The 23385-nt window shown below is 36.6% G+C and overlaps 2 protein-coding genes across 2 annotated transcripts; both read left to right on the forward strand.

The window, feature by feature from the left end:
* The first annotated feature begins 1978 nt into the window (after positions 1 to 1978).
* On the forward strand, positions 1979 to 6225 carry LOC118027885 (putative disease resistance RPP13-like protein 1). The gene is made up of 2 exons (XM_035031383.2): positions 1979 to 2787; positions 4321 to 6225. The coding sequence occupies exons 1-2, from the start codon at positions 2461 to 2463 to the stop codon at positions 6223 to 6225; spliced, it is 2232 nt and encodes a 743-aa protein (XP_034887274.1). The 5' UTR covers positions 1979 to 2460.
* Positions 6226 to 6285: 60 nt separating this feature from the next.
* LOC118027836 (uncharacterized) lies at positions 6286 to 8914 on the forward strand. The gene is made up of 2 exons (XM_035031325.2): positions 6286 to 8206; positions 8593 to 8914. The coding sequence occupies exon 1, from the start codon at positions 6321 to 6323 to the stop codon at positions 8151 to 8153; it is 1833 nt and encodes a 610-aa protein (XP_034887216.1). The 5' UTR covers positions 6286 to 6320; the 3' UTR covers positions 8154 to 8206; positions 8593 to 8914.
* Positions 8915 to 23385: the final 14471 nt, after the last annotated feature.

Raw genomic sequence — 23385 nt, forward strand, 5'->3', positions numbered from 1 at the left:
AATTCTCTGCTTCTGCTTCTGCTTCCTTCCAATTCTCTGGGAAGATCCCATCATGGCTGTGGAGTTCATTGGAGGATCAATTCTCTCCGCTGTTATTGAGGTTCTGAGCGAGAAGCTGACCACTCCTGAGATTCTGGGCTTCTTCAAAAGCCACAAGCTCAATGATGGTCTTCTCGGAAAATTGAAAGAAACACAAAGAACATTTAACAGGATCAGTGAGTTAACTCATCAATTTAATTTAAGCTATAAATTAACATAATAATAATAATAATAATAATAATAATAATAAGGGAACTGACATATCTCTCAATTTTCACATAATTCTCTACTAGATCCACAAACAAAAGAAGAGAAATAGGCCCTCTTTTTGATGATTGTAAAGGCAAAAACCTTAAGGCAAGGGTTGATTGTGTATTTTTCAGTAGATGATAGATACAATTTTTTATTTTTCTAGAATTCAATTGAGAATTGGTTGATGGTTAGGGGATAATTAGAATATAACCCAAAAAATAATCTTGAAATTTAAAAGCATAATTAAATGGATTCATCAATTAATTACCAGCTTTGTTCTTGTCCTAGGGACAGCCTTCCAACATCAGGATGTTATGGATGTGTGTAATCGATTCATACATTCCTATAAGTAGCATGCCTTTTAAATTTATTTTAATTTTAACAATATATGAGCAATAATATCATGGATAATTTGGATCTTATAATTCAGGGCCTTCTCATAAATTTTCTCAATCAAAACTTTAAATTCCTTACAAAGCATATATTTTTTTTAATCCAAAACATACAATTTGAGTGGAATCTATAATCAAATATGAATGGAAAGATTTAGTCAAACATGGCACCATGAGGACCAAATGGAAAAGGTTGAGAACTCAATTTGCTTCAATGGAGAGCCTAATTGAACAAAAAAATGACAATTTAGGACTAAATTGAAGAAATATATTGATTATTGGGGCAGACTTGCAAAATAATTAAGTTTAGAACCTTAATTGAACTTTTAATGGGCCTTATTAATTTAATTAACAGCTTAAACCAAAATAAAATTAAGTTTGAAAGTTAATTTGATCAAAATTAAAAGGATTAATTAAATTCAATGATTTCATTAAAAATTTAAAAAGTTTAATTAACTTAATTAAAGGAAAATTAAGTTTAATTTAGCCGAAATGCTACATTGGTCCCTTATCCGAGCAACAGATCCATTCGGAGCCACAACAAAGATAGTCGGATGTTTGCTTTCCTTTATTGTCATATTCGGAACTCTGCCTTGCCAGCACTTGACAGCCTTTTTACCTTGCATTGTTATATTTTGTCCCATTTAGAATTGCAGGTTCTTCGTTAAAATTTAACTCTTTTTGTTGAAGATTACTTTTTTTATATATAGTTTTGCATTGTTTTTGATGTGTTTGAAGTAAACAATAAATTTTAAAAAATAAAAAATATTATTTTAATATATTTTTAAGTAAAAAATATTTTGAAAAGTAACCACTATAATGTTCTCAAACACCTCCTTCAAGGTTGTTTGTTTTTACATTTTAAAATTAATTTTAAAAAAATTAATTTTTTTTATTTTAAATAATTTATGTTTTCATATCATTTTAATATGATAATGTCAAAAATAAATTTTAAAAATTAAAAAAAATATTATTTGAATATATTTTTAATTAAAAATATTTTAAAAATTAACTGCTATGAAAAACAACACAACACTTTTTTCAAAGCTGGATGTGATATTACTCCTTGCAGAACCAAATCAATCCATAAGTTACGAGATTGATTGCAACTTTGCTTAGTTTTCAATTCCACAACGTATGCTTGGTTTCAGGCAAATGAGACGACAAGTCAACGTCAAAGGAAGATTGTTTGTTAATTTGATAATTGACCAGATAGCTTTCATATCAATAATTTTACACCACAAAAGTAAGAAAATGATAACTTCCCCACTTATCACGGTTGCTTTTCTTGGCCGGCAACACAATCTGTGCTAATAAATTGTGTTTTTCTTTTTTGAAAGAAATTGAGAAATTAAAATTAATATTTGGGTCTTTGAGGTCAAGGTTCCCAGCTGTCTCCCTTGATCCTTGCTGCCTATGCAAATTCCTGTGGGCTTCCTACCTGAAATTAAAATCATATGTGATGGCTCTATTCGTTTCTTTTTCTTTTTTATTCAAGAAATGCTTAGTTAGTATAAAGTGTTTGCTCACTTTAAGAAACTATTCAAATGTTACTCTCACTCGAGCTTAGAAACTGTCATTTCTGAACTCGTAGGGTATCCGATGAATTGTATAGTGATAATCTGGGGTCAATAGTTTCGAGTGGCTGAGCTGTGAAGTCAACTGAGAACCCGCGTACTTACTTTGATTTTTCTTTCCTTTTCCATTCGTTAAAAACGTCTTCTTCTCTACAATTCTTTGCTTCTGCTTCCTTCCAATTCTCTGCAAAGATCCCATCATGGCTGTGGAGTACATTGGAGGATCAATTCTCTCTGCTGTCATTGAGGTTCTGAGCGAGAAGGTGACCGCTCCTGAGATTCTGGGCTTCTTCAAAAGCCACAAGCTCAATGATGGTCTTCTGGGAAAGTTGAAAGAAACTCTGAATACTCTCAACGGACTTCTCGACGACGCGGAGGAGAAGCAGATTACCAAGCCTGCTGTGCAGAGGTGGCTTAATGATGCTAGACATGCTGTGTATGAAGCTGAGGACTTAATGGAGGTGATTGAATATGAACATCTACGATCCAAGGATATTAAAGCTGCCTCTCGAAGTGTGAGGAATCGGGTAAGCATATGTTTTTGCCTTTCTCGTATAATGTTGGTATCGATCCCTCTGATTTTTACAAGCACAATTTGAATTGTAAAATATCAGAAAATTTCATATCTTTTCTTGAAATATTTCATGCAAACAACACCCCTCATTAATGATGCTAATTTATCTCATGCAACCAATCCTATGATACTCTCCTGCAACCACTACTCATTATTATTCCAACAAATTCCAACCACTGGCGGCCCAGCTGTCAACTTAATTAAAACATGTTAAATCTAGAATTTGAATTAAATTTGTTTTTTTAAAATAAAATAAAAATCAAAGTTGACCCATTCAATTTTTTTTAAAAAAATTAGTACAATAAATATAAAATATTGATATAATAACACCTTTGAAAAAAAAAATGAAATGGCATACTTTCACATTTTCAAATAGCAACATTTAATAAATGTTATTCTTCTTAAGCGCAATAAAATGAAAGTTCAATCATCCAGTTCAACTGGTCGGTCGATTGAATTCAGTTGTATTAACTAGTCGACTATTTCACATAAAAACAATAATTTTATGAATTTTTTCTTCCAAATATTAATTATGAGTCAAAATATATATGTGTTCAATATGTAGACTAAAAAAATAGATTTCAATTAAAATTTCAAAAAATTATTATTCACACAGTAGTTGTTATCTATTTTTTAATGTCAATGATGTATAAAGACTTGTGATAACAAGTGATTCTAAATAGTCATGTGTGTGTCTATCATAACTAAATGAGAATTTTCTCTAAACAAATTACGTGTATGACCTAACAAATGTATTTACGGACCGATGAGATAGTTTAAGGCTCAAGAGGAGATCTGGTTCCGACAGACCAGAATAACGACTAAAAAAGCTATAATTTTTTATTAGACTGTTAAATCGCACTCAAACTTGTATAGAAGTTTTCAAAAATCATCTTCCCTATTGTAGCCAATATGTCGTTATGTAGACTATCAAATCTCTAGATATTAAAAATCTCATTGAGGCCCTTCATTTTGGTATTTTTGAGATTTTTCTTATTATTTTCATAATCGGTCGACCGATTTAAGTAACCATTATGAACAAGTCAATTAATTAAGTTAGATGATTAAAGTTTCACCTTGTCGCTATTCGGAAGTACGACAACTATCTTGTTATGCTTAGAAATAATAAAATTTAGTAAATATTGCTTTTCTTAGGTGTGATAAGGTGAAAATATACTATTTTTCAAAGTTTTTTCAAACGATATCATTGCATCACTTTTTTATGTTTACTGTGCTAATTGCTGAATTTATCTTTCAAATTTTAGTAACCTGGAGGGTTAATTCACCATCCTATCATCTCATTAGAATCTTGGTTAGACTTAATTTTTTTTAAGAAAATAATCTCATTTTAATTTTCTTTTAATTTTTTATAAACAAAACATCATTGCATCTGTGTGTTAACTTACTCGGTACGAGTTCAATAATTTTAGTATTTATATGTTCCTAAATTCTATCTCATATACATGGATATGTTCCGCCATTGCAGGTAAGGAATTTGTTTCCAATTCTTAATCCAGCTAATAAAAGGATGAAAGAGATGGAAGCAGAGTTGCAAAAGATCTATGAGAAGCTTGAACGTTTAGTTAAACACAAGGGTGATCTGCGCTACATAGAAGGTACTGGTGGATGGAGACCATTGTCAGAGAAAACAACTCCTGTGGTTGATGAATCTCATGTATATGGAAGGGAAGCTGATAAGGAAGCCATAATGAAGTACTTGTTGACAAAAAACAATACAGATGGTGCAAATGTAGGTGTGATTCCTATTGTGGGCATGGGAGGGGTTGGTAAAACCACTCTTGCTCAGCTTATCTACAAAGACAGAAGGGTAGATGAGTGCTTCGAGCTCAAAGCCTGGGTCTGGGCTTCGCAACAATTTGATGTCACCAGGATAGTTGATGATATTCTTAAGAAGATCAACGGAGGTACTTGCGGCACCAAAGAACCAGATGAATCTCTAATGGAGGCATTGAAAGGGAAAAAACTTCTACTTGTTCTAGATGATGCGTGGAACATTGTGTACAACGAATGGGTTAAATTACTGCTGCCTTTGCAGTATGCAGAGCCTGGAAGTAAGATTGTCGTGACAACACGGAATGAAGATGTAGCAAAAGTCACGCAAACTGTCATCCCCTCTCACCGCTTGAATGTAATCAGCGATGAAGATTGCTGGCAGTTGTTTGCAAGGCATGCATTTAGCAGTGCAAATTCTGGAGCATTCTCACACTTGGAAACATTTGGCAGAGAAATAGCGAGAAAGTGCAAAGGTTTACCGCTGGCTGCGAAAACTCTTGGGGGTCTTTTGCATTCCGAAGGAGATGTCAAGGAATGGGAGCAGATATCCAATAGCAACATGTGGGGTTTGTCGAATGAAAACATCCCTCCAGCTCTAACATTGAGCTATTATTATCTCCCTTCACACCTCAAACGTTGTTTTGCTTATTGTGCAATATTTCCCAAGGGTTACGTATTTGAGAAGAATCAAGTAATCACTTCATGGATGGCACAAGGTTTTCTAGTCCAGTCCAGAGGTGTTGAGGAGATGGAAGAAATAGGTGACAAATACTTCAATGACCTTGTCTCTAGGTCATTGTTTCAGCAATCACTTTACGCCCCATCATATTTCAGCATGCACGACCTCACAACTGATCTAGCTGAATACATGTCAGGAGAATTCTGCTTTAAGTTTGTTATGGATGGAGAATCGGGCTCTGGGTTGGAGGGTGAAAATTCATGCACGCTTCCAGAAAGGACTCGTCATTTATCAATCACTTCAACACTATATGATGGGGTCTCTAAGATATTTCCTCGCATTCATGGAGTCCAACATTTGCGCACCTTGTCTCCACTAACATACGTGGGGGGGATTGATAGTGGGGTGCTGAATGACATGTTGACAAATCTTAAGCGCTTGCGAACGCTATCTTTATATCGGTGGAGCTATAAATCTTCTCAGTTGCCCAATTCCATCGGCAACTTGAAACATTTGCGGCACTTGGACCTTTCTCAGACATTAATTAAACGGTTGCCCGAAAGTGTGAGCACCTTGTACTATTTGCAAACTCTATTGTTAAGAGAGTGTCGACATCTCATGGAGTTGCCATCCAACATTTCCAACTTGGTCGACTTACAACATCTTGATATTGAAGGGACAAATTTGAAAGAGATGCCACCAAAAATGGGAAAACTCACAAAGCTTCGAACTTTGCAATATTACATTGTGGGAAAAGAGAGTGGGTCTAGCATGAAAGAGCTGGGGAAGCTCTCACATATAAGGAGAAAACTTTCTATTCGGAATCTCAGAGATGTTGCAAATGCTCAAGATGCTTTGGATGCCAATTTGAAGGGTAAGAAGAAGATTGAGAAGCTGAGGTTGATATGGGGGTGGTAATACGGATGACACACAACATGAGAGAGACGTGCTTGAGAAATTGGAGCCTTCTGAAAAATGTGAGACAGCTTGTCATTACTGGTTATGGGGGTACGATGTTTCCAGGTTGGTTTGGACACTCTTCCTTCTCAAATATGGTAGCGTTGACACTTTCTGGATGTAAGAACTGTATCTCCTTACCACCACTGGGGCAGCTTTCATCTCTAGAAGAGCTCCAAATTAAAGGATTTGATGACGTCGTGGCAGTTGGCTCTGAGTTCTATGGAAGTGACTCTTCGATGGAGAAGCCATTTAAATCCCTCAAAATATTAAAGTTCGAGGGGATGAGAAAATGGCAGGAATGGAATACAGATGTAGCTGGTGCTTTCCCTCATCTTGCAAAGCTCTTGATAGCAGGTTGTCCCGAGTTAACAAATGGCTTGCCTAATCACCTTCCTTCTTTATTGATACTTGAGATTCGAGCGTGTCCGCAGCTTGTGGTTTCAATTCCAGAGGCTCCCCTGCTCACCGAAATCAATGTATTTGATGGTTCTAGTGGTCGTATAAATGCATCGGTATTATATGGCGGTGGGCGGTGCCTTCAATTTAGAGAATATCCCCAGCTAAAGGGAATGGAGCAAATGAGTCATGTGGATCCCTCTTCTTTCACAGATGTTGAAATCGATAGATGTAGTTCATTTAACTCCTGCCGGCTAGACCTTTTACCGCAGGTATCCACACTTACAGTCAAACAATGTCTCAATCTCGAATCTCTTTGTATAGGCGAGAGATCTCTTCCTGCTCTCCGTCATTTGACTGTCAGACACTGTCCTAATTTGGTGTCTTTCCCCCGAGGAGGACTAGCTGCACCAGATTTGACAAGCCTTGTGTTAGAGGGTTGCTTATATTTGAAGTCTTTGCCAGAAAACATGCATTCCCTCCTCCCTTCCCTTGAGGATTTGCAATTGAGATCACTTCCAGAAGTTGATTCGTTTCCTGAAGGAGGTTTACCCTCCAAATTACACACACTTTGCGTTGTGGATTGTATCAAGCTCAAGGTATGTGGTTTGCAAGCACTCCCTTCTCTTTCATGCTTCAGATTTACTGGGAACGATGTGGAGTCTTTTGACGAGGAGACGTTGCCCTCTACTCTCACAACCCTTAAAATCAAACGTCTGGGAAATCTGAAGTCTCTTGACCATAAGGGGCTTCATCATCTCACCTCTCTTAGGAAATTGAGTATCCAGGGTTGCCCTAAGCTTGAGTCCATATCAGAGCAGGCGCTTCCCTCCTCCCTTGAATACCTTCATGTCATGACACTGGAATCTCTGGACTACATGGGGCTTCAGCACGTCACCTCTCTTCGCAGATTGAAGATCTGGAATTGTCCAAAGCTTGCATCGTTGCAGGGGCTGCCTCCCTCCCTTGAATGCCTTCAATTATGGGATCAACGAGGTCGGGACTACAAGGAGCTTCAGCACCTCACCTCTCTTCGCACATTGATTCTCAAGAGTCCTAAGCTGGAGTCCCTTCCAGAAGACATGCTTCCCTCCTCCCTTGAAAACCTTGAAATCTTGAATCTTGAAGATCTGGAATATAAGGGGCTTCGGCACCTCACCTCCCTTCGTAAATTACGTATCTCTAGTTCTCCCAAGCTTGAGTCCGTGCCAGGTGAGGGGCTGCCCTCCTCCCTTGTATCTCTTCAAATCTCAGATCTCAGAAATCTTAAATCTCTGAACTATACGGGGCTTCAACACTTCACCTCTCTTCGCAAATTGTTGATCTCGCATTCTCCTAAGCTTGAGTTCATGCCAGAAGAAGGGCTGCCCTCCTCCCTTGAATATCTTAAGATTATCGATTGTCCTTTGCTGGCCACAAGGTGTGAAAGGGAGACGGGGGAAAATTGGCCCAAAATTTCTCACATCAGCAGTATAAAAATTTCTAATTAGAGGATGAAGAATTATGCAATAACACTCTCCTGTCATTTGTCCAACGTGCTCAGGTATTTACTAAATTCTCAGCCTTGCATCTCCTTTGTTTTAAATTCTATTTTTGGAGCATGGCATTTTCACAACAACAGCCCATCACCACATTAGGTAGAGATAGGTTCCCAGCAATTTGTTCAAAAACAAAGGCGTGCATGATTTACAGTGAATCAGCAAATGCCAGCCCAAGATCATAATTCCTGTTTTCTTATTGTTTTCTGTTGAGGTTAATGTAATTTGAGATTCTGTTTTCAAAGCAGAGTTATTAAGAAATGAAAACAAGAACAATAGTGATCTTGCTAACATGGTATTTTATGGGATATTTAGAAGAAAAACTTTGATCAGAATATTTAACAGATGCTTAATACTAATAGCATTATATTCTTGATGGCTCTATGTTCAGGATTAAACTCGATAGATGGCCTCTGCCCAGGATGAAATGTGGATGATGGCAAAGTGAAAAGAAAAGGTAAAACCTGAAAGCGATAACTGCTGGCCAACGATGCAGCATTTCAGAAATCAGGACATCCAAAATGATGTATTTGATCCCAGTGCAAGCAACAGATCCAGAGATCTTGACAGAGTCGGATGTTTGCTTGCATGTGTTGTTATACTTGGAACTCTGTGTTGCGAACAAGTTTGCCACCTTTTCGCAAACTTTTTGCCAACAATGTAAGGAAATTAAGAAAAAAATTATCTAAATTATTTTCAACGAGTTCTATTAAGATTTGTACTTCGCATCAAATTTGATCTTTAACTTGATTGCCGAGAAGAAGCTCAAGCAGGCTTGATTTGTAATGCTCACATTTCTACTTCCCATCAATTAGCTGACTTGTTCCAATGTCACAATTTTATATCTTAGGAGTATTAGTAGTGTGATTGCTGTTGTTTTTTTTAAAGTTTTTTCGTACTGAAATATATTAAAATAATTTTTTTTAATTATTTTTTAAGATTAGTACATCAAAACGATTTAAAACATATAAAAAAATTAATTTTTTATTAAAAAATTAAATTTAAAAAAAATGTGGTTTGCATCATATTTCCAAACACTTTTTAAAGGACAAGTTTGGTATTTCTAACATGCACACTCCAGGGGGCATGTTAAGATTTTAATCACGCCAATCAAGCAACGGCAATATTGACAAGGATTTTTTCCTCAATTAAGCAATGGTCACTATGATATAATAAGTGGTTTTGTACAGTGAAGTCAAGTGTGATTTTGTTATAATTAAATTAAAATATGCTATAAATAAATTATATGGATAGCCTAATAGATCCTTATAGACCAATAAAATAAGTCTATATCTGAAAAGAAATCTAGTCGTACCAGACAAAAAAATAACTATAGAATGCCATAATTTTTTATTTGATCATTGGATCATATTCAAATTTTTACAAGAATTTCTGAATTATGTTTTTCTTAAAATAATTATGGAATCGCTACTTCAACCATTATATTTTTAGATTTTGAAAATCTTGTCCTAAGGCCTTGAATTTGATAATTTTTTGTGATTTTCCTTGTTAATTTTTAGTTTCTTGTTTATTTCAGATTTTATTCTTTTGTAATTTTGGTTTTTTTTGTAGTTGAGATATTATCTATTTAAGGCTTTATAAACCTTATAAAAAGATAAACTTTATTATTATTATTATTTTAGAGAGAATAAACTTATGAAATTAGGGTTTATATTTGCTGTCCGTGAAAAAACTTTTAGACTAAATATGTTCCTACATTTTTTTTTCCTTGCTGTGTTCCTGTATAGTTTTATTTAGATCGCTTTAAAATCCAATTTCATATATTTATTGTGTTGAAGAGTAAACATAAGCTAAGCCAATATTTTCATTACCATTTGGCCAAGAGTAATGGTCTCCATTAGTGCGATTGTCTCTGCAGATATGATTTCTTGGTTGAAGAGTGCAGTTTCAAAAGACGAGCAAAATGAAGAACCTACGAAGCATTTCTCAGGCCATTTGGCCCGCCAAACCTAAAGTGAAATAGATATGTTTATTTGTTTTTGTATTTTAAAAATAATTTTTTATTTACTTCAAATTAATATGTTTTTAGTATTTTCAAATTATTTTCATATACTGATATCAAAAATAATTTTTAAAAAATAAAAAAATATCATTAATATATATTTTAATACAAAATATTATTTAAAAAACAACCGCAATCACAACCATACTGCTAAACCAAGCAAGAATCTACCCACCAAAGCTATCATAAAAAAGAGTGCATAAAAGGATTGAACAAAATCTAGGTAAACAAGGTAAGTGATATATCCGCCAAAACTAGCATTTAGTGCTTAATTAACTGGTTGTTTTTTTCCCCATTAAAGCCATGCGATCCCTCCTATATATAACACAGCAATCATCAAGAAGAACCTACGAAATATTTAGAGATAGAAACTCAAGCAATTGGCATTTGCAATCTAAAACATTTTCTCAGAATCATCCCAGAAGATATGGAGAAGTCTTCTTCATTCATGTTGGCTTTTTTTGGTCGTGCTATTGCTGGCAGCATCTTGTTAGTCTCTCTCTCTCTCTCTCTCAATTAGCGTATATATTTTATTTTATGCTAGATTGGTGGTTGATTTATGTCACTAGTTAGATCAATTTTTTTTAATATAAAAAAAATATTAAGATTATAGTAGCATTTAAAAAATAAGAAAAATTTAAAACTCAGATCTTCAACTTAATTAGATCCAATATAAGAGTAGTTAATTTAATAATATGATAAAAAAAATGATAATAGATAAATCGAGCAAAAAATAGTAATAATTAACTATAAAAAATGCAATGTGAGTATCATGAAAATATATCTCCTGGTATTCTTAAAAGGGTTTTATGATCTTATTTCATAACAAAAATTAAAATTAAATAAGAATATAATGACTATAGAAAGCGAGACATAAAAAAAATTAAAACTTAATTCTAAGTAAATCAAATATTGAATAATGAAATTGAATTTTTGTTATAAAAAAAAACAAAAAACCTACTCGGATCTACCCAAGTAGCCTGACAAATTCATGACTTGTTCATGACATTGGAATAACCTTATAGAAAGTAAATTGAATAACATAAAAAGCTTTATTATTAAACCAACCCAAATATTAAAAAAGCAAAATCTAAAATAATTTTTTTAAGAAAAAAAATAAAGTTAACATGTCAAACTCGTAACCTAATACATGAGATCAGGATAACCCTATAAAAAAATTAAAAAATAATGAAACAAAATCCTCAACAAAACCCAATATTAAAGGATGAATAAAAAGAACCTAAAAAAGAAGCTAAATCAACTAGATTAACCTTCCAAACTTGTGATCTAGATTTCTGAGATTGGGATTAGCTCATAGAAGATAAACTTAATAAAATTATAAAACCAAACAAAATTCCATGAAGTGAGCAACTTATACTTATATTTGATTAATTAATTTAATTTAGTTAAAAAATAAAATCTCTTTAAAAAGAGATAAATTTAACAAAGAATTATAAATAAAAAGACTTAAGATAATCCAAGTCATTTTTAAAATTTATAGAAAATCATACAAAAGGAAAATTAAAAAAAAAAAAAACCAACGGATATCAATATTTAATTAAATGAGTATTGAAAGATGAAATGAAAAAACAAGAGTCTAAAAAAAAGAAGAAGAAAAAAACAAGCAGGTGAATTTCTCACACCTAAACTGATCTCTCAAATTCGTAATCCATAAAATTATAAACTGGATTTTAATTAAGAAGTTCAATTCCTAACCAATTTAATATTGAAGGATGAAACCAAATCTAAAATAAGACAAATAGTAACCAAATCTAAAAATAAGGTTGGAATTGAAGAAAAAGTTCTAATTTTATAAATTATTTAAAATGAGACAAATAATAAAAAAAAAACATGAACCAAATCTAAAATAAAAAATAACAATGAAGGGTTGCTTTTAACAATTTTGAGGGTCATGTGCAAAAATCGAGGTGAAGAGAGAAAAAAAACAAAAAACAAAGAAAAAGATCATTGACCAAATCTAAGGTTAGCAAGCAAGATAAATCTAAAAACATCAACAAACATTGTTTTTTTAGCTATAATATTTGTCGTATATGCTGCATGTTTACTACGGAGTGATGGTAGCGCTAGCACGTGTGATGCATGCACCAACTAATTTTATTTTTTATAATTTTTATTTTATATTTATTAAAACACCGAATATTTCCTTATCCAACTTTATTATAATTAAAAAACCATAATGAAAATACAAAAAAAGCCTTTGAACACCAATTAAACAAAAATGTGTTTTCAAGGTAATATAGTCATTTTCACCGTGTTTTTAAAAAATAAAAAATCTACTTATTCTAAGTTAATCTAAAAGTAACTAATGAATCTTGTAGAAAGATCATTTTACCTCAACTAGCTAGTTCATCATTTTTTTTTTTTTTTTTTGAAGAGTAAAATAACCATTATATTGTTTCAATAAACAATGAGTCCTCTCACAATAAATATTCTAGTTTTTGTCAATGAATCCTTTTTTATTTCCTGAAGAATACTATGTTGAGTAATATTTTTGAAACATGAACAATTGCAGGTTCACACATGGTAGCAGCAAGAGGCCCAATTGCTGTGTTCAGCTGCCATGTCCCGCAAGACTGTGTGGGCAAAAATTGCATGTGTGGAACATTTTGCACTTGTATGTTTAACAGATGCACTTGTAGTGTTTGATATGTGGATGTAACAATAAACTAAATGTTTCAATAAAGTTCAAGCTGTCATAACCCAATTTTGGGTTATTCCCCAAATTTCACTTTTTTTCAAAATAAAAATCAAAAAAATAAAACAAAGGCTGGCAACGTGGAGAAGATAGGTCGGGAAATAAAGCTGCAATTTTTAGAGGAATTTCAAGGCCTAATTGTACCCTATTATGCCCAAGAATAGAAAAATGCAAATTCGAAGGTAAAATTAAACGATTATTGGACGAATTTGCATAAAAATTAAGTCCAATGACATAATTAAATTTTTAATGGGCCAATTTGATTTAATCATGGGCCAAATTAAATTTTAATTATGTTTAAGAATTAATTTAGGTCTAATTGAAGGATTTAATTAAGTGCAAGGACTTAATTATACTTTAAGTGGGTCAAATTAATTTTATTTGGGGCTTAATTGGTGAAAAAATTAAATTTGGGAGCCTGATTTAGGCTTAATTAAGAAGATTGGAATTTTAAGAGACCAAATTTAATTTTTTACCAAGTGAATTGATTGAAATTAGGGGCCAAAATTGCATTAAATCAAAGGTTTAGGGTCAATTAGGGGTTCCATTGAACTAATTTGAAAGAACGCGGACTAAATTGAAAAACGAAAAAAAAAAAAAAAAAAAAAAAAAAAAACAACAAATCGGCTGGTTACTGTTCACCTTCTTCCCCGCAAAGCTGCCCGAGTGGCAGACTTCCAGGCGCATTTTCTACCTCGTTTGTTCCCCAAATCCGACAAAGCGTGCACCACCATGTCCACCTGCAATCCCTCTATCTCGTAGAGTGGTCCGGTCGGGTCGAACAACTCGAAAACGGCTCCGTTTATTGGCCCAAAGAGGCACCCTCGGGCAGTCTGCAGCCTTGGATGGCCAAATTTGACAGTTCGAGGTGCACTCTTTGGACCAACGGCTTGGATTCCTCGAGTCGAATCAAGGGCTGAGACTTTTTCCCCGTTGAAGACAAGATTACCCTCTCTCCAGCCCTATAAATAGGAGCCAATTTCGTGCTCAGGGGGAGGAGAAAATTGAACGCAAAGTTGGCCGAAAACCAGTATTTTCCTGCCCAGTTCCTGCAACCAGCCCTTTCTCTTCTTTCTCTCTCCACCGTGGCTTCAGCCACTACCACCATCATCACCTCTTCTCTTCTGTCATCTCCACCGTGAGCAGACCACCCCTTCATTCTTCTCCCAGCTGGTCTTTTCCATCAGCAGCAGCATCCCTCCTCAGCCACAGCAACAGCTCCAGCCGTGAGCTTTTCCTTCTCCTCTCTAGGACCCGTTTTTCTCCTTCTTGCAGCGGCGACCAGAACCAGCAACCGGCAGCAGCAGCACCAAGCTCTCCACCAACGCTGCCACCAGCTTCAGGAAGACTACCTAGACCACCTCCAACCTCACGCCAGGCCAGTGACAGCAGCTTCTTTTTCCTCCGCAAGGTTGCCTCCTGCTTTTGCTCTGCCACTGCAACGGTGAAGTTGCATGCAGAACGTGAACCTACTGTTCACGTTCTGCAATTAATATATAATATTATATTATATACTTTTTAAAAACAAAAAAAAAACAAAAAATCAAAAATCATTTTTTAAAAAAAAAATTGTAATTTTCTCAAATATTTTTCTACCAAGTTTTTGTTTAATATTGGGTTGTATACTTACATTGTAAGATACAAGTCCGGTATTAAAATACCCGGTTTTCTCCGAAAGAAAAAAATATATAAAAAAGAAAAAAATATTTCATTGCATACGGCAAAAATCCTAAAATTTTTCAAAGCATATTCTTTGTAAAAACAAAAATTGCATCTTTTTCATGTTTTTTTAAATGGATATCGCAACCAGATTATGATTGCCCATTAGGATTTGGCCAAAATGTCAAAAACCTTTTTTCAACCTTTTTTCCTGGGATCCAGATGTAGACTTTAATATTTGTGGGGTGTAAAATTACGCGATAATGTACATCCTCGGGTATTAAAGATACAAGGTGTAAATAAAAGCAATTTTAAAATTAAGACTTTAGAATGGTTAGGATTTAACCGAATAAGGTAGAGACTTCCTCACGAGGGGAGATCTGCCTTGAACCTTAGAAAAGACCAGCGAATAGAAACCCGACCTAGAAAAACAATCAAACAATAATGCAGCTTGCCTTAGGTAGGGTGCACTGGGGGTGATGCGTCTTCCCCTTGCACAACCAGTCCCTTACTCAGACTCCCGCAGACCTTAGGTTCCTAGTGACCATAACACTAGGTGGCGACTCCCAACAAAACAAATCAACGCAACAACAATGAGAGACAAATCGCCAGCTGATGCGCGCGTGTATTTTTCGACGTGCGACAGAATGGCGACTCCGCTGGGGACAACCATGTGTGGTCGGACTAAGCATTGATTGTTTGATTGTTTTCCTTTTATTGGTCTTTAATTTTAGCTCGCATTTTTACTGCTTTAGCATGCATTTTAATTTTGCGAATAAACCCTATTCTAGGTTAGGCGGGGAGTAGCGGTCTGCCTCATGACTTTCAGTCGGGGTTCAGATTCGTGAAACATCCAACTATGAGCTGAGTGTTTACTTGGTAATGGCGGTCACATTGTGCCCCAACCATTCCTTGTAAACCCCTACACTGCCTTCACGTGAGGTGGTCACTGGGCAGTTCATAGACCTTTTCAAGACCAGGTAGAATGCCTACCCATCATGTAATGACCTAGAACCTTCCTTTAGAGCATGAACTCTCTTGTTATTCATTTTGCATGAGTTTTTTCCATTCATACCAAATGTGCATACATTTGCATCCACACACATACATCCATCTATTGTAAATAACATACATACATGCGCCAGGTTGAAATATAGGTCCCCAAAGAGTCTACAACACTCGACTCCGAGCAAGAAACATGGAAGGTGAAGAGCGTGCTGACCGTGATGCCCATTTCCAAGAAGAGTTAGAGTCTCTGAAAGCAAGCGTGGCTCGCCTCACTAGCTTACTCGAGCATACACTTAGAAATGCCTCTATTGAAGGTCCTTCCAATCGACCTACTATGGCTCAACCTGAAGAAACAATGAGTGAACATGGTCAAGAACCTCCACACAATCCAGCATTTGTGCACTCAACGCCATCAGCACCAGCCCCTGTAGTCATAGATCCATTTGCCAATGAGTCTCACAAGACCAAGTCATCTGATGGCATTGGTCAAGATAAAATGGCAGCCTTGGAAGCTTGAATTAGAGCCATTGAAGGGGTAGAGTTGTACGATCCAGTACGAGCAGCAGAAATGTATCTGGTCCCAAATGTGGTTGTCCCAAAAAAGTTCTGTGTTCCTGAATTCATCAAATATACCGGAACGCAATGCCCCATGACTCATCTCAAATCCTACTGCAACAAAATGGCAGAAGTAGTACATGATGAAAAACTACTGATGCACTTTTTCCATGATAGCTTAAGTGGGACAGCATTAAGTTGGAACATGAGATTGGACAACACAAAGATCCAAAAATGGAAAGACTTGGTGGATGCTTTTGTCAAGCAATACAAGTACAATATGGACATTGCTCATGATAGAACCAGTCTCTCCAATCTAGAGAAAAGGGACAAGGAAAGCATAAGGGAATATGCTCAAAGGTGGAGAGACCTAGCTGCTCAGATACATCCTTCGCTCCTAGATAAAGAGATGGTCACTCTGTTCGCCAATACACTCAAGGACCCATACTACGAGCATGTGATGGGTAGTTCGGCCCAGCAATTTACTGATGCTGTGGCAGTAGCTGAGCGCATTGAGCAAGGGGTAAAAAGTGGTAGAATATTTGTGCCCACTGAGAAAAGAGGCTTTGAGGGTAAAATGAAAGAGGTCGACTATGTTGAAGGTGGTTACATGGGTAGGAAAAACCCATTCCAAAACTACCACCCTTCACCCCAAATCGCCAACATCAATTTCAACCCTTCATTTCCTACCAGAAAACCTGAGTTTCAAACCAAACACCAAAAAACCCAAGAACAATTACCTCCATTACCATTGCCCTTAAACGAGATGTATCAAAAGCTACTAAGCATTGGGCGTATAGCTCCTGAACCCTTGACACCTTTACAACCACCTTACCCCAATTGGTACAAGCCCGACCTTTCATGCGAATACCATGCTGGAGCCGCGGGACACAACATTCATACTTGCAGTGCCTTTAAGAAGAGGCTTATGCATCTGATTAAAGTCGGATGGGTCACCCTCGAAGGAACTCCAAACATAACTTCGAACCCTCTACCCAATCATGCTTCAGGTAGTGGATCGGTGAATGCACTAGAGGCGGAATGCTCTAGAAACCTCAAAGCACCAATGGCAAGAGCAAGGTGTGAAGAAGGCAATGTGCACTTTTGAGGATAGAGGACAAAGTTTTGCTATAGAATGGGAAGATGGAGCCTACCCAATTATTGCATTTTTGCTTGATCATGTTTGTTTTAACCCGTTTTAGTCTTGTTGGTAATTTGGCTCAATATTCCACAATACTTTCCTTGTCTATTGAGCCTGTCTTGTTAATAAGATCATGTGTTTTGCTGTGTTCATCACATGCTTTCTTTTTTGTTGTTTCATGCAAATAACACTTTGAGCATAACCTTTAAGCATGAAACTATTGCGCCAAAAATCTTTAGGCGTGTTTCCCCTTTCTTCCAAAATTGTGCATGTTTTCACAAGGATTTTTGGGAATTCAAAGTTTAGTACAAAAACAGAAATCATGTTGATGTTTGTCCAAAACAAACGAGTTCTGGAAATTCAGGTGATTCCTTAGAGAGGTAACCATACACCTAGAAAACAAAAAACAAACACCATGAAGTGACTCCAAAGCTGAGTATTTGATTGCATGAATAATGAGAAATCACTCTGCATACTCGCATGAAAGCAAGGCTTACTGATCCTAAATGCATGCATTTGAGATGAAGAAAGGTCATCTTTGATAATCCTTTCACAAAGCTGAAATACATCATTTGCAGTCCCTTTTTGAGCCTAATAATTTTTTCTTGAAAATTAACCTTGGCTAGGATCACACCCTACATTGGGGGGGCAAGTGCAAAAAAATCCATAATGATTGAAAGTGTCCAAATAACTCTTTGGGGGCATGAAAAATTCTTCAACGTTGAAAGGGCCCAAACCATACTGGGGGGCATAAAAGAAATTTCTCAATCATCAAAGGTGCCCATACAAAGCTAGGGGGCATGAAGAAAAATCCAAAGGATCCAAAAATTTTGAGCAAAAAACAAAGCAAATGCAATGATGCTCAAAATCAAATGAAGAAAACAAAAACAAAGAGAAAGAGCCCAAGCCCGACACTGGGGGGCACCGTGGACCATTTTACAAATCAATTCCAAGGTCCAGAAATGTATGAACCAAAGAGTTTGGGATATAAGCACTAGTGATTCTTAGTCTTAAAGTCCCTTAAACACCTTTCGAGCCTACAAATATCCTTTTCTTCATAACCAATAGCCCAAGCCTACATTACGTGCCTAATGAAGCCCTTTCTGATCAAAGGCAAGCAATTTGGATTGGTAGGCAATGCTTTCTCATGCGAAATAAAATCATTATTCATGCAAATAAAATGAATGCTTTCACAAACGGTTCTCAATAACCCTCAAATTGAAATTTCAACCTTTTGTGACCAACCAGATGTCACTTCGTGTTCTTCACATTTTAACCGAAATCAAAACAAAAAGTTTTAATCACTTTTGATAACCTCTCAATAGGAATCACTTGAATTTCTTCAGAATGAGTTCACTTTGAATCGATGTCAATATGATTTATGTGTTTGGAATAGCTTTGAAATTCCAAAAATTCTGCATGAAAACAACTCCTTATCAAACCTTCCTTCACATAGCCTCATCCCCAAACCCGAATTGAATACTTGGGGGCATGATCAAGCTAGGGGGCAATCAAAAACATCTGGTAGAGTCGGCTCCATGATTCCTTTTCTAAGAAACTATTGGGCAAAATTGGCAACCCTTGAGATAAAAAGGCCGGAGAACAAAGAAGTGATGACATCAAGTCTTTCATAGAGGGACAAAAGCCATCAAAGCTTACTATCAGAGACTCAAACTTTTGAGAAAAAAGAGAACTCCATGAAGAAAAGGGGACCTATACTTCTCAGGTAAGTATACATGCATATTGATCATGATGCATTTCTTTCATCCTTGACAGATCGGTGTCTCACCATCACCTCTTTTTGAGCGGGTTGCTGAAGCCTTAACCCTCTTAGGTAGTGTGTTTTCCAACCCTACCTCCTTTTGAGAGCTCCTTCGAGTGCTCACTTCTTAGGTAGTGTGTTTTCTAACCCTACCTCTTTTTTTAGTGTGCCTTCGAGCCCTAACCTTTTAGGTAGTGTGTTTTCCAACCCTACCTCCTTCTGAGGGCATCTTTTAGCCCTCACCCCTTAGGTAGTGTGTTTTCTAACCCTACCTCTTTTTTTTTAGTGTGCCTTCGAGCCCTAACCTTTTAGGTAGTGTGTTTTCTAACCCTACCTCTTTTTTTAGTGTGCCTTCGAGCCCTAACCTTTTAGGTAGTGTGTTTTCCAACCCTACCTCCTTCTGAGGGCATCTTTTAGCCCTCACCCCTTAGGTAGTGTGTTTTCTAACCCTACCTCTTTTTTTAGTGTGCCTTCGAGCCCTAACCTTTTAGGTAGTGTGTTTTCCAACCCTACCTCCTCCTGAGGGCGTCTTTTAGCCCTCACATCTTAGGTAGTGCGTTTTCCAACCCTATCTCCTTTTAAGTGCGCCTTAGGGCCATCAACTGTTTTAGGTAGTGCGTTTTCCAACCCTATCTCCTTTTAAGTGCGCCTTAGGGCCATCAACCACCTTAGGTAGTGCGTTTTCCAACCTTACCTCCTTAACTCCTTACCTCCTTTCGAGACCTCACATTTCGGGTAGTGTGTTTTCCAACCCTGCCTCCTTTTGAGTGCGCTTTAGAGCCTTCGACCACTTTAGGTAGTGTGTTTTGTAACCCTATCTCCTTTTGAGTGTGGCTTTGAGCCCTCACCTTTTAGGTAATGCGTTTTCCAACCCTGCGTCCTTTAGAGTGCGCCTTGGAGCACTTACCTCTTAGGTAGTGTGTTTTTCTCCCTACCTCCTTTCAAGTGCGCTCTTCAACCCTCATTCCCCATCGGGTCCTATCATGTCATCCCATTCAAACATTTTGCCTTTTCACTCGGGTAGGTCACCCATTATAATCAGACCTCTTTCAAAACTCTTTTCATCTTCCATTTGGGCCGGTTGTCCATAACAATAAAACCATTTTTTGAGAAATCATTGCATTTCTCCCCACCTTCATACTTTTTCCATTTGGGGCCGGTTGCCCATAACAATAAAACCATTTTTGAGAAATCATTGCATTTCTCCCCACCTTCAAACTTTTTCACTTGGGCCGGTTGCCCATAACAATAAAACCATTTTGAGAAATCTTTGCATTTCTCACCACCTCTAAAATTTTTCACCATCTTGAGAAATCTTAGCATTTCTCTACCACTTTGAAAAATCTTTGCATTTTTCATCACTTTCCATCTGGGCCGGTTGCCCATTACAACAAAACCATTTTGAAAAATCTCTGCATTTTTCACCACTTTGAAAAATCTCTGTATTTTTCACCTCTTTGAAAAATCTTTGTATTTTTTCAAAACCTTTCATCTTGGGCCGGTTGCCCATTACAACAAAACCACTTTGAAAACATCTTTGCATTTTTTACCATTTTGAGAAATCTTTGCATTTCTCACCACCTTGAAAAATCCTCGTATTTTTCACCACCTTGAAAACTCTTTTAGTTTTCCATCTTGGGCCGGTTGCCCATTACAACAAAACCACTTTGAAAAATCTCTGTATTTTTCACCTCTTTGAAAAATCTCTGTATTTTTCACCCCTTTAAAACATCTTCGTGTTTTTCACCCGGGTAGGTCACCCATGACAATTCGACCATTTCAAAAAAAAAAAAAAAATCTTCCAGTTTTTACTCTAAGTGTGCTTTTTAGCCCTCAAAAGAATTCATCATTCCTCAACAAGATGAGTCAATCATATTTCATCCTTTTTTTCTTCTTTACAACGCTTATTATCTAAAGTCTCTTACAAAACTTTCTTTCATAAGCATTGTAAAGAGGGGGGCAACTGTCATAACCCAATTTTGGGTTATTCCCCAAATTTCACTTTTTTTCAAAATAAAAATCAAAAAAATAAAACAAAGGCTGGCAACGTGGAGAAGATAGGTCGGGAAATAAAGCTGCAATTTTTAGAGGAATTTCAAGGCCTAATTGTACCCTATTATGCCCAAGAATAGAAAAATGCAAATTCGAAGGTAAAATTAAACGATTATTGGACGAATTTGCATAAAAATTAAGTCCAATGACATAATTAAATTTTTAATGGGCCAATTTGATTTAATCATGGGCCAAATTAAATTTTAATTATGTTTAAGAATTAATTTAGGTCTAATTGAAGGATTTAATTAAGTGCAAGGACTTAATTATACTTTAAGTGGGTCAAATTAATTTTATTTGGGGCTTAATTGGTGAAAAATTAAATTTGGGAGCCTGATTTAGGCTTAATTAAGAAGATTGGAATTTTAAGAGACCAAATTTAATTTTTACCAAGTGAATTGATTGAAATTAGGGGCCAAAATTGCATTAAATCAAAGGTTTAGGGTCAATTAGGGGTTCCATTGAACTAATTTGAAAGAACGCGGACTAAATTGAAAAAACGAAAAAAAAAAAAAAAAAAAAAAACAACAAATCGGCTGGTTACTGTTCACCTTCTTCCCCGCAAAGCTGCCCGAGTGGCAGACTTCCAGGCGCATTTTCTACCTCGTTTGTTCCCCAAATCCGACAAAGCGTGCACCACCATGTCCACCTGCAATCCCTCTATCTCGTAGAGTGGTCCGGTCGGGTCGAACAACTCGAAAACGGCTCCGTTTATTGGCCCAAAGAGGCACCCTCGGGCAGTCTGCAGCCTTGGATGGCCAAATTTGACAGTTCGAGGTGCACTCTTTGGACCAACGGCTTGGATTCCTCGAGTCGAATCAAGGGCTGAGACTTTTTCCCCGTTGAAGACAAGATTACCCTCTCTCCAGCCCTATAAATAGGAGCCAATTTCGTGCTCAGGGGGAGGAGAAAATTGAACGCAAAGTTGGCCGAAAACCAGTATTTCCTGCCCAGTTCCTGCAACCAGCCCTTTCTCTTCTTTCTCTCTCCACCGTGGCTTCAGCCACTACCACCATCATCACCTCTTCTCTTCTGTCATCTCCACCGTGAGCAGACCACCCCTTCATTCTTCTCCCAGCTGGTCTTTTCCATCAGCAGCAGCATCCCTCCTCAGCCACAGCAACAGCTCCAGCCGTGAGCTTTTCCTTCTCCTCTCTAGGACCCGTTTTCTCCTTCTTGCAGCGGCGACCAGAACCAGCAACCGGCAGCAGCAGCACCAAGCTCTCCACCAACGCTGCCACCAGCTTCAGGAAGACTACCTAGACCACCTCCAACCTCACGCCAGGCCAGTGACAGCAGCTTCTTTTCCTCCGCAAGGTTGCCTCCTGCTTTTGCTCTGCCACTGCAACGGTGAAGTTGCATGCAGAACGTGAACCTACTGTTCACGTTCTGCAATTAATATATAATATTATATTATATACTTTTTAAAAACAAAAAAAAAACAAAAATCAAAAATCATTTTTTTAAAAAAAATTGTAATTTTCTCAAATATTTTTCTACCAAGTTTTGTTTAATATTGGGTTGTATACTTACATTGTAAGATACAAGTCCGGTATTAAAATACCTGGTTTTCTTCGAAAGAAAAAAATATATAAAAAAGAAAAAAATATTTCATTGCATACGGCAAAAATCCTAAAATTTTTCAAAGCATATTCTTTGTAAAAACAAAAATTGCATCTTTTTCATGTTTTTTTAAATGGATATCGCAACCAGATTATGATTGCCCATTAGGATTTGGCCAAAATGTCAAAAACCTTTTTTCAACCTTTTTTCCTGGGATCCAGATGTAGACTTTAATATTTGTGGGGTGTAAAATTACGCGATAATGTACATCCTCGGGTATTAAAGATACAAGGTGTAAATAAAAGCAATTTTAAAATTAAGACTTTAGAATGGTTAGGATTTAACCGAATAAGGTAGAGACTTCCTCACGAGGGGAGATCTGCCTTGAACCTTAGAAAAGACCAGCGAATAGAAACCCGACCTAGAAAAACAATCAAACAATAATGCAGCTTGCCTTAGGTAGGGTGCACTGGGGTGATGCGTCTTCCCCTTGCACAACCAGTCCCTTACTCAGACTCCCGCAGACCTTAGGTTCCTAGTGACCATAACACTAGGTGGCGACTCCCAACAAAACAAATCAACGCAACAACAATGAGAGACAAATCGCCAGCCGATGCGCGCGTGTATTTTTCGACGTGCGACACAAGCTACTAAGAATCTTGAATTTGAAGAGAATAGTACGGGAAATTATACTTTTTTTTCTTG

The sequence above is a fragment of the Populus alba genome, chromosome 17 (assembly GCF_005239225.2).
Source record: "Populus alba chromosome 17, ASM523922v2, whole genome shotgun sequence".
Classification (NCBI taxonomy): domain Eukaryota; kingdom Viridiplantae; phylum Streptophyta; class Magnoliopsida; order Malpighiales; family Salicaceae; genus Populus; species Populus alba.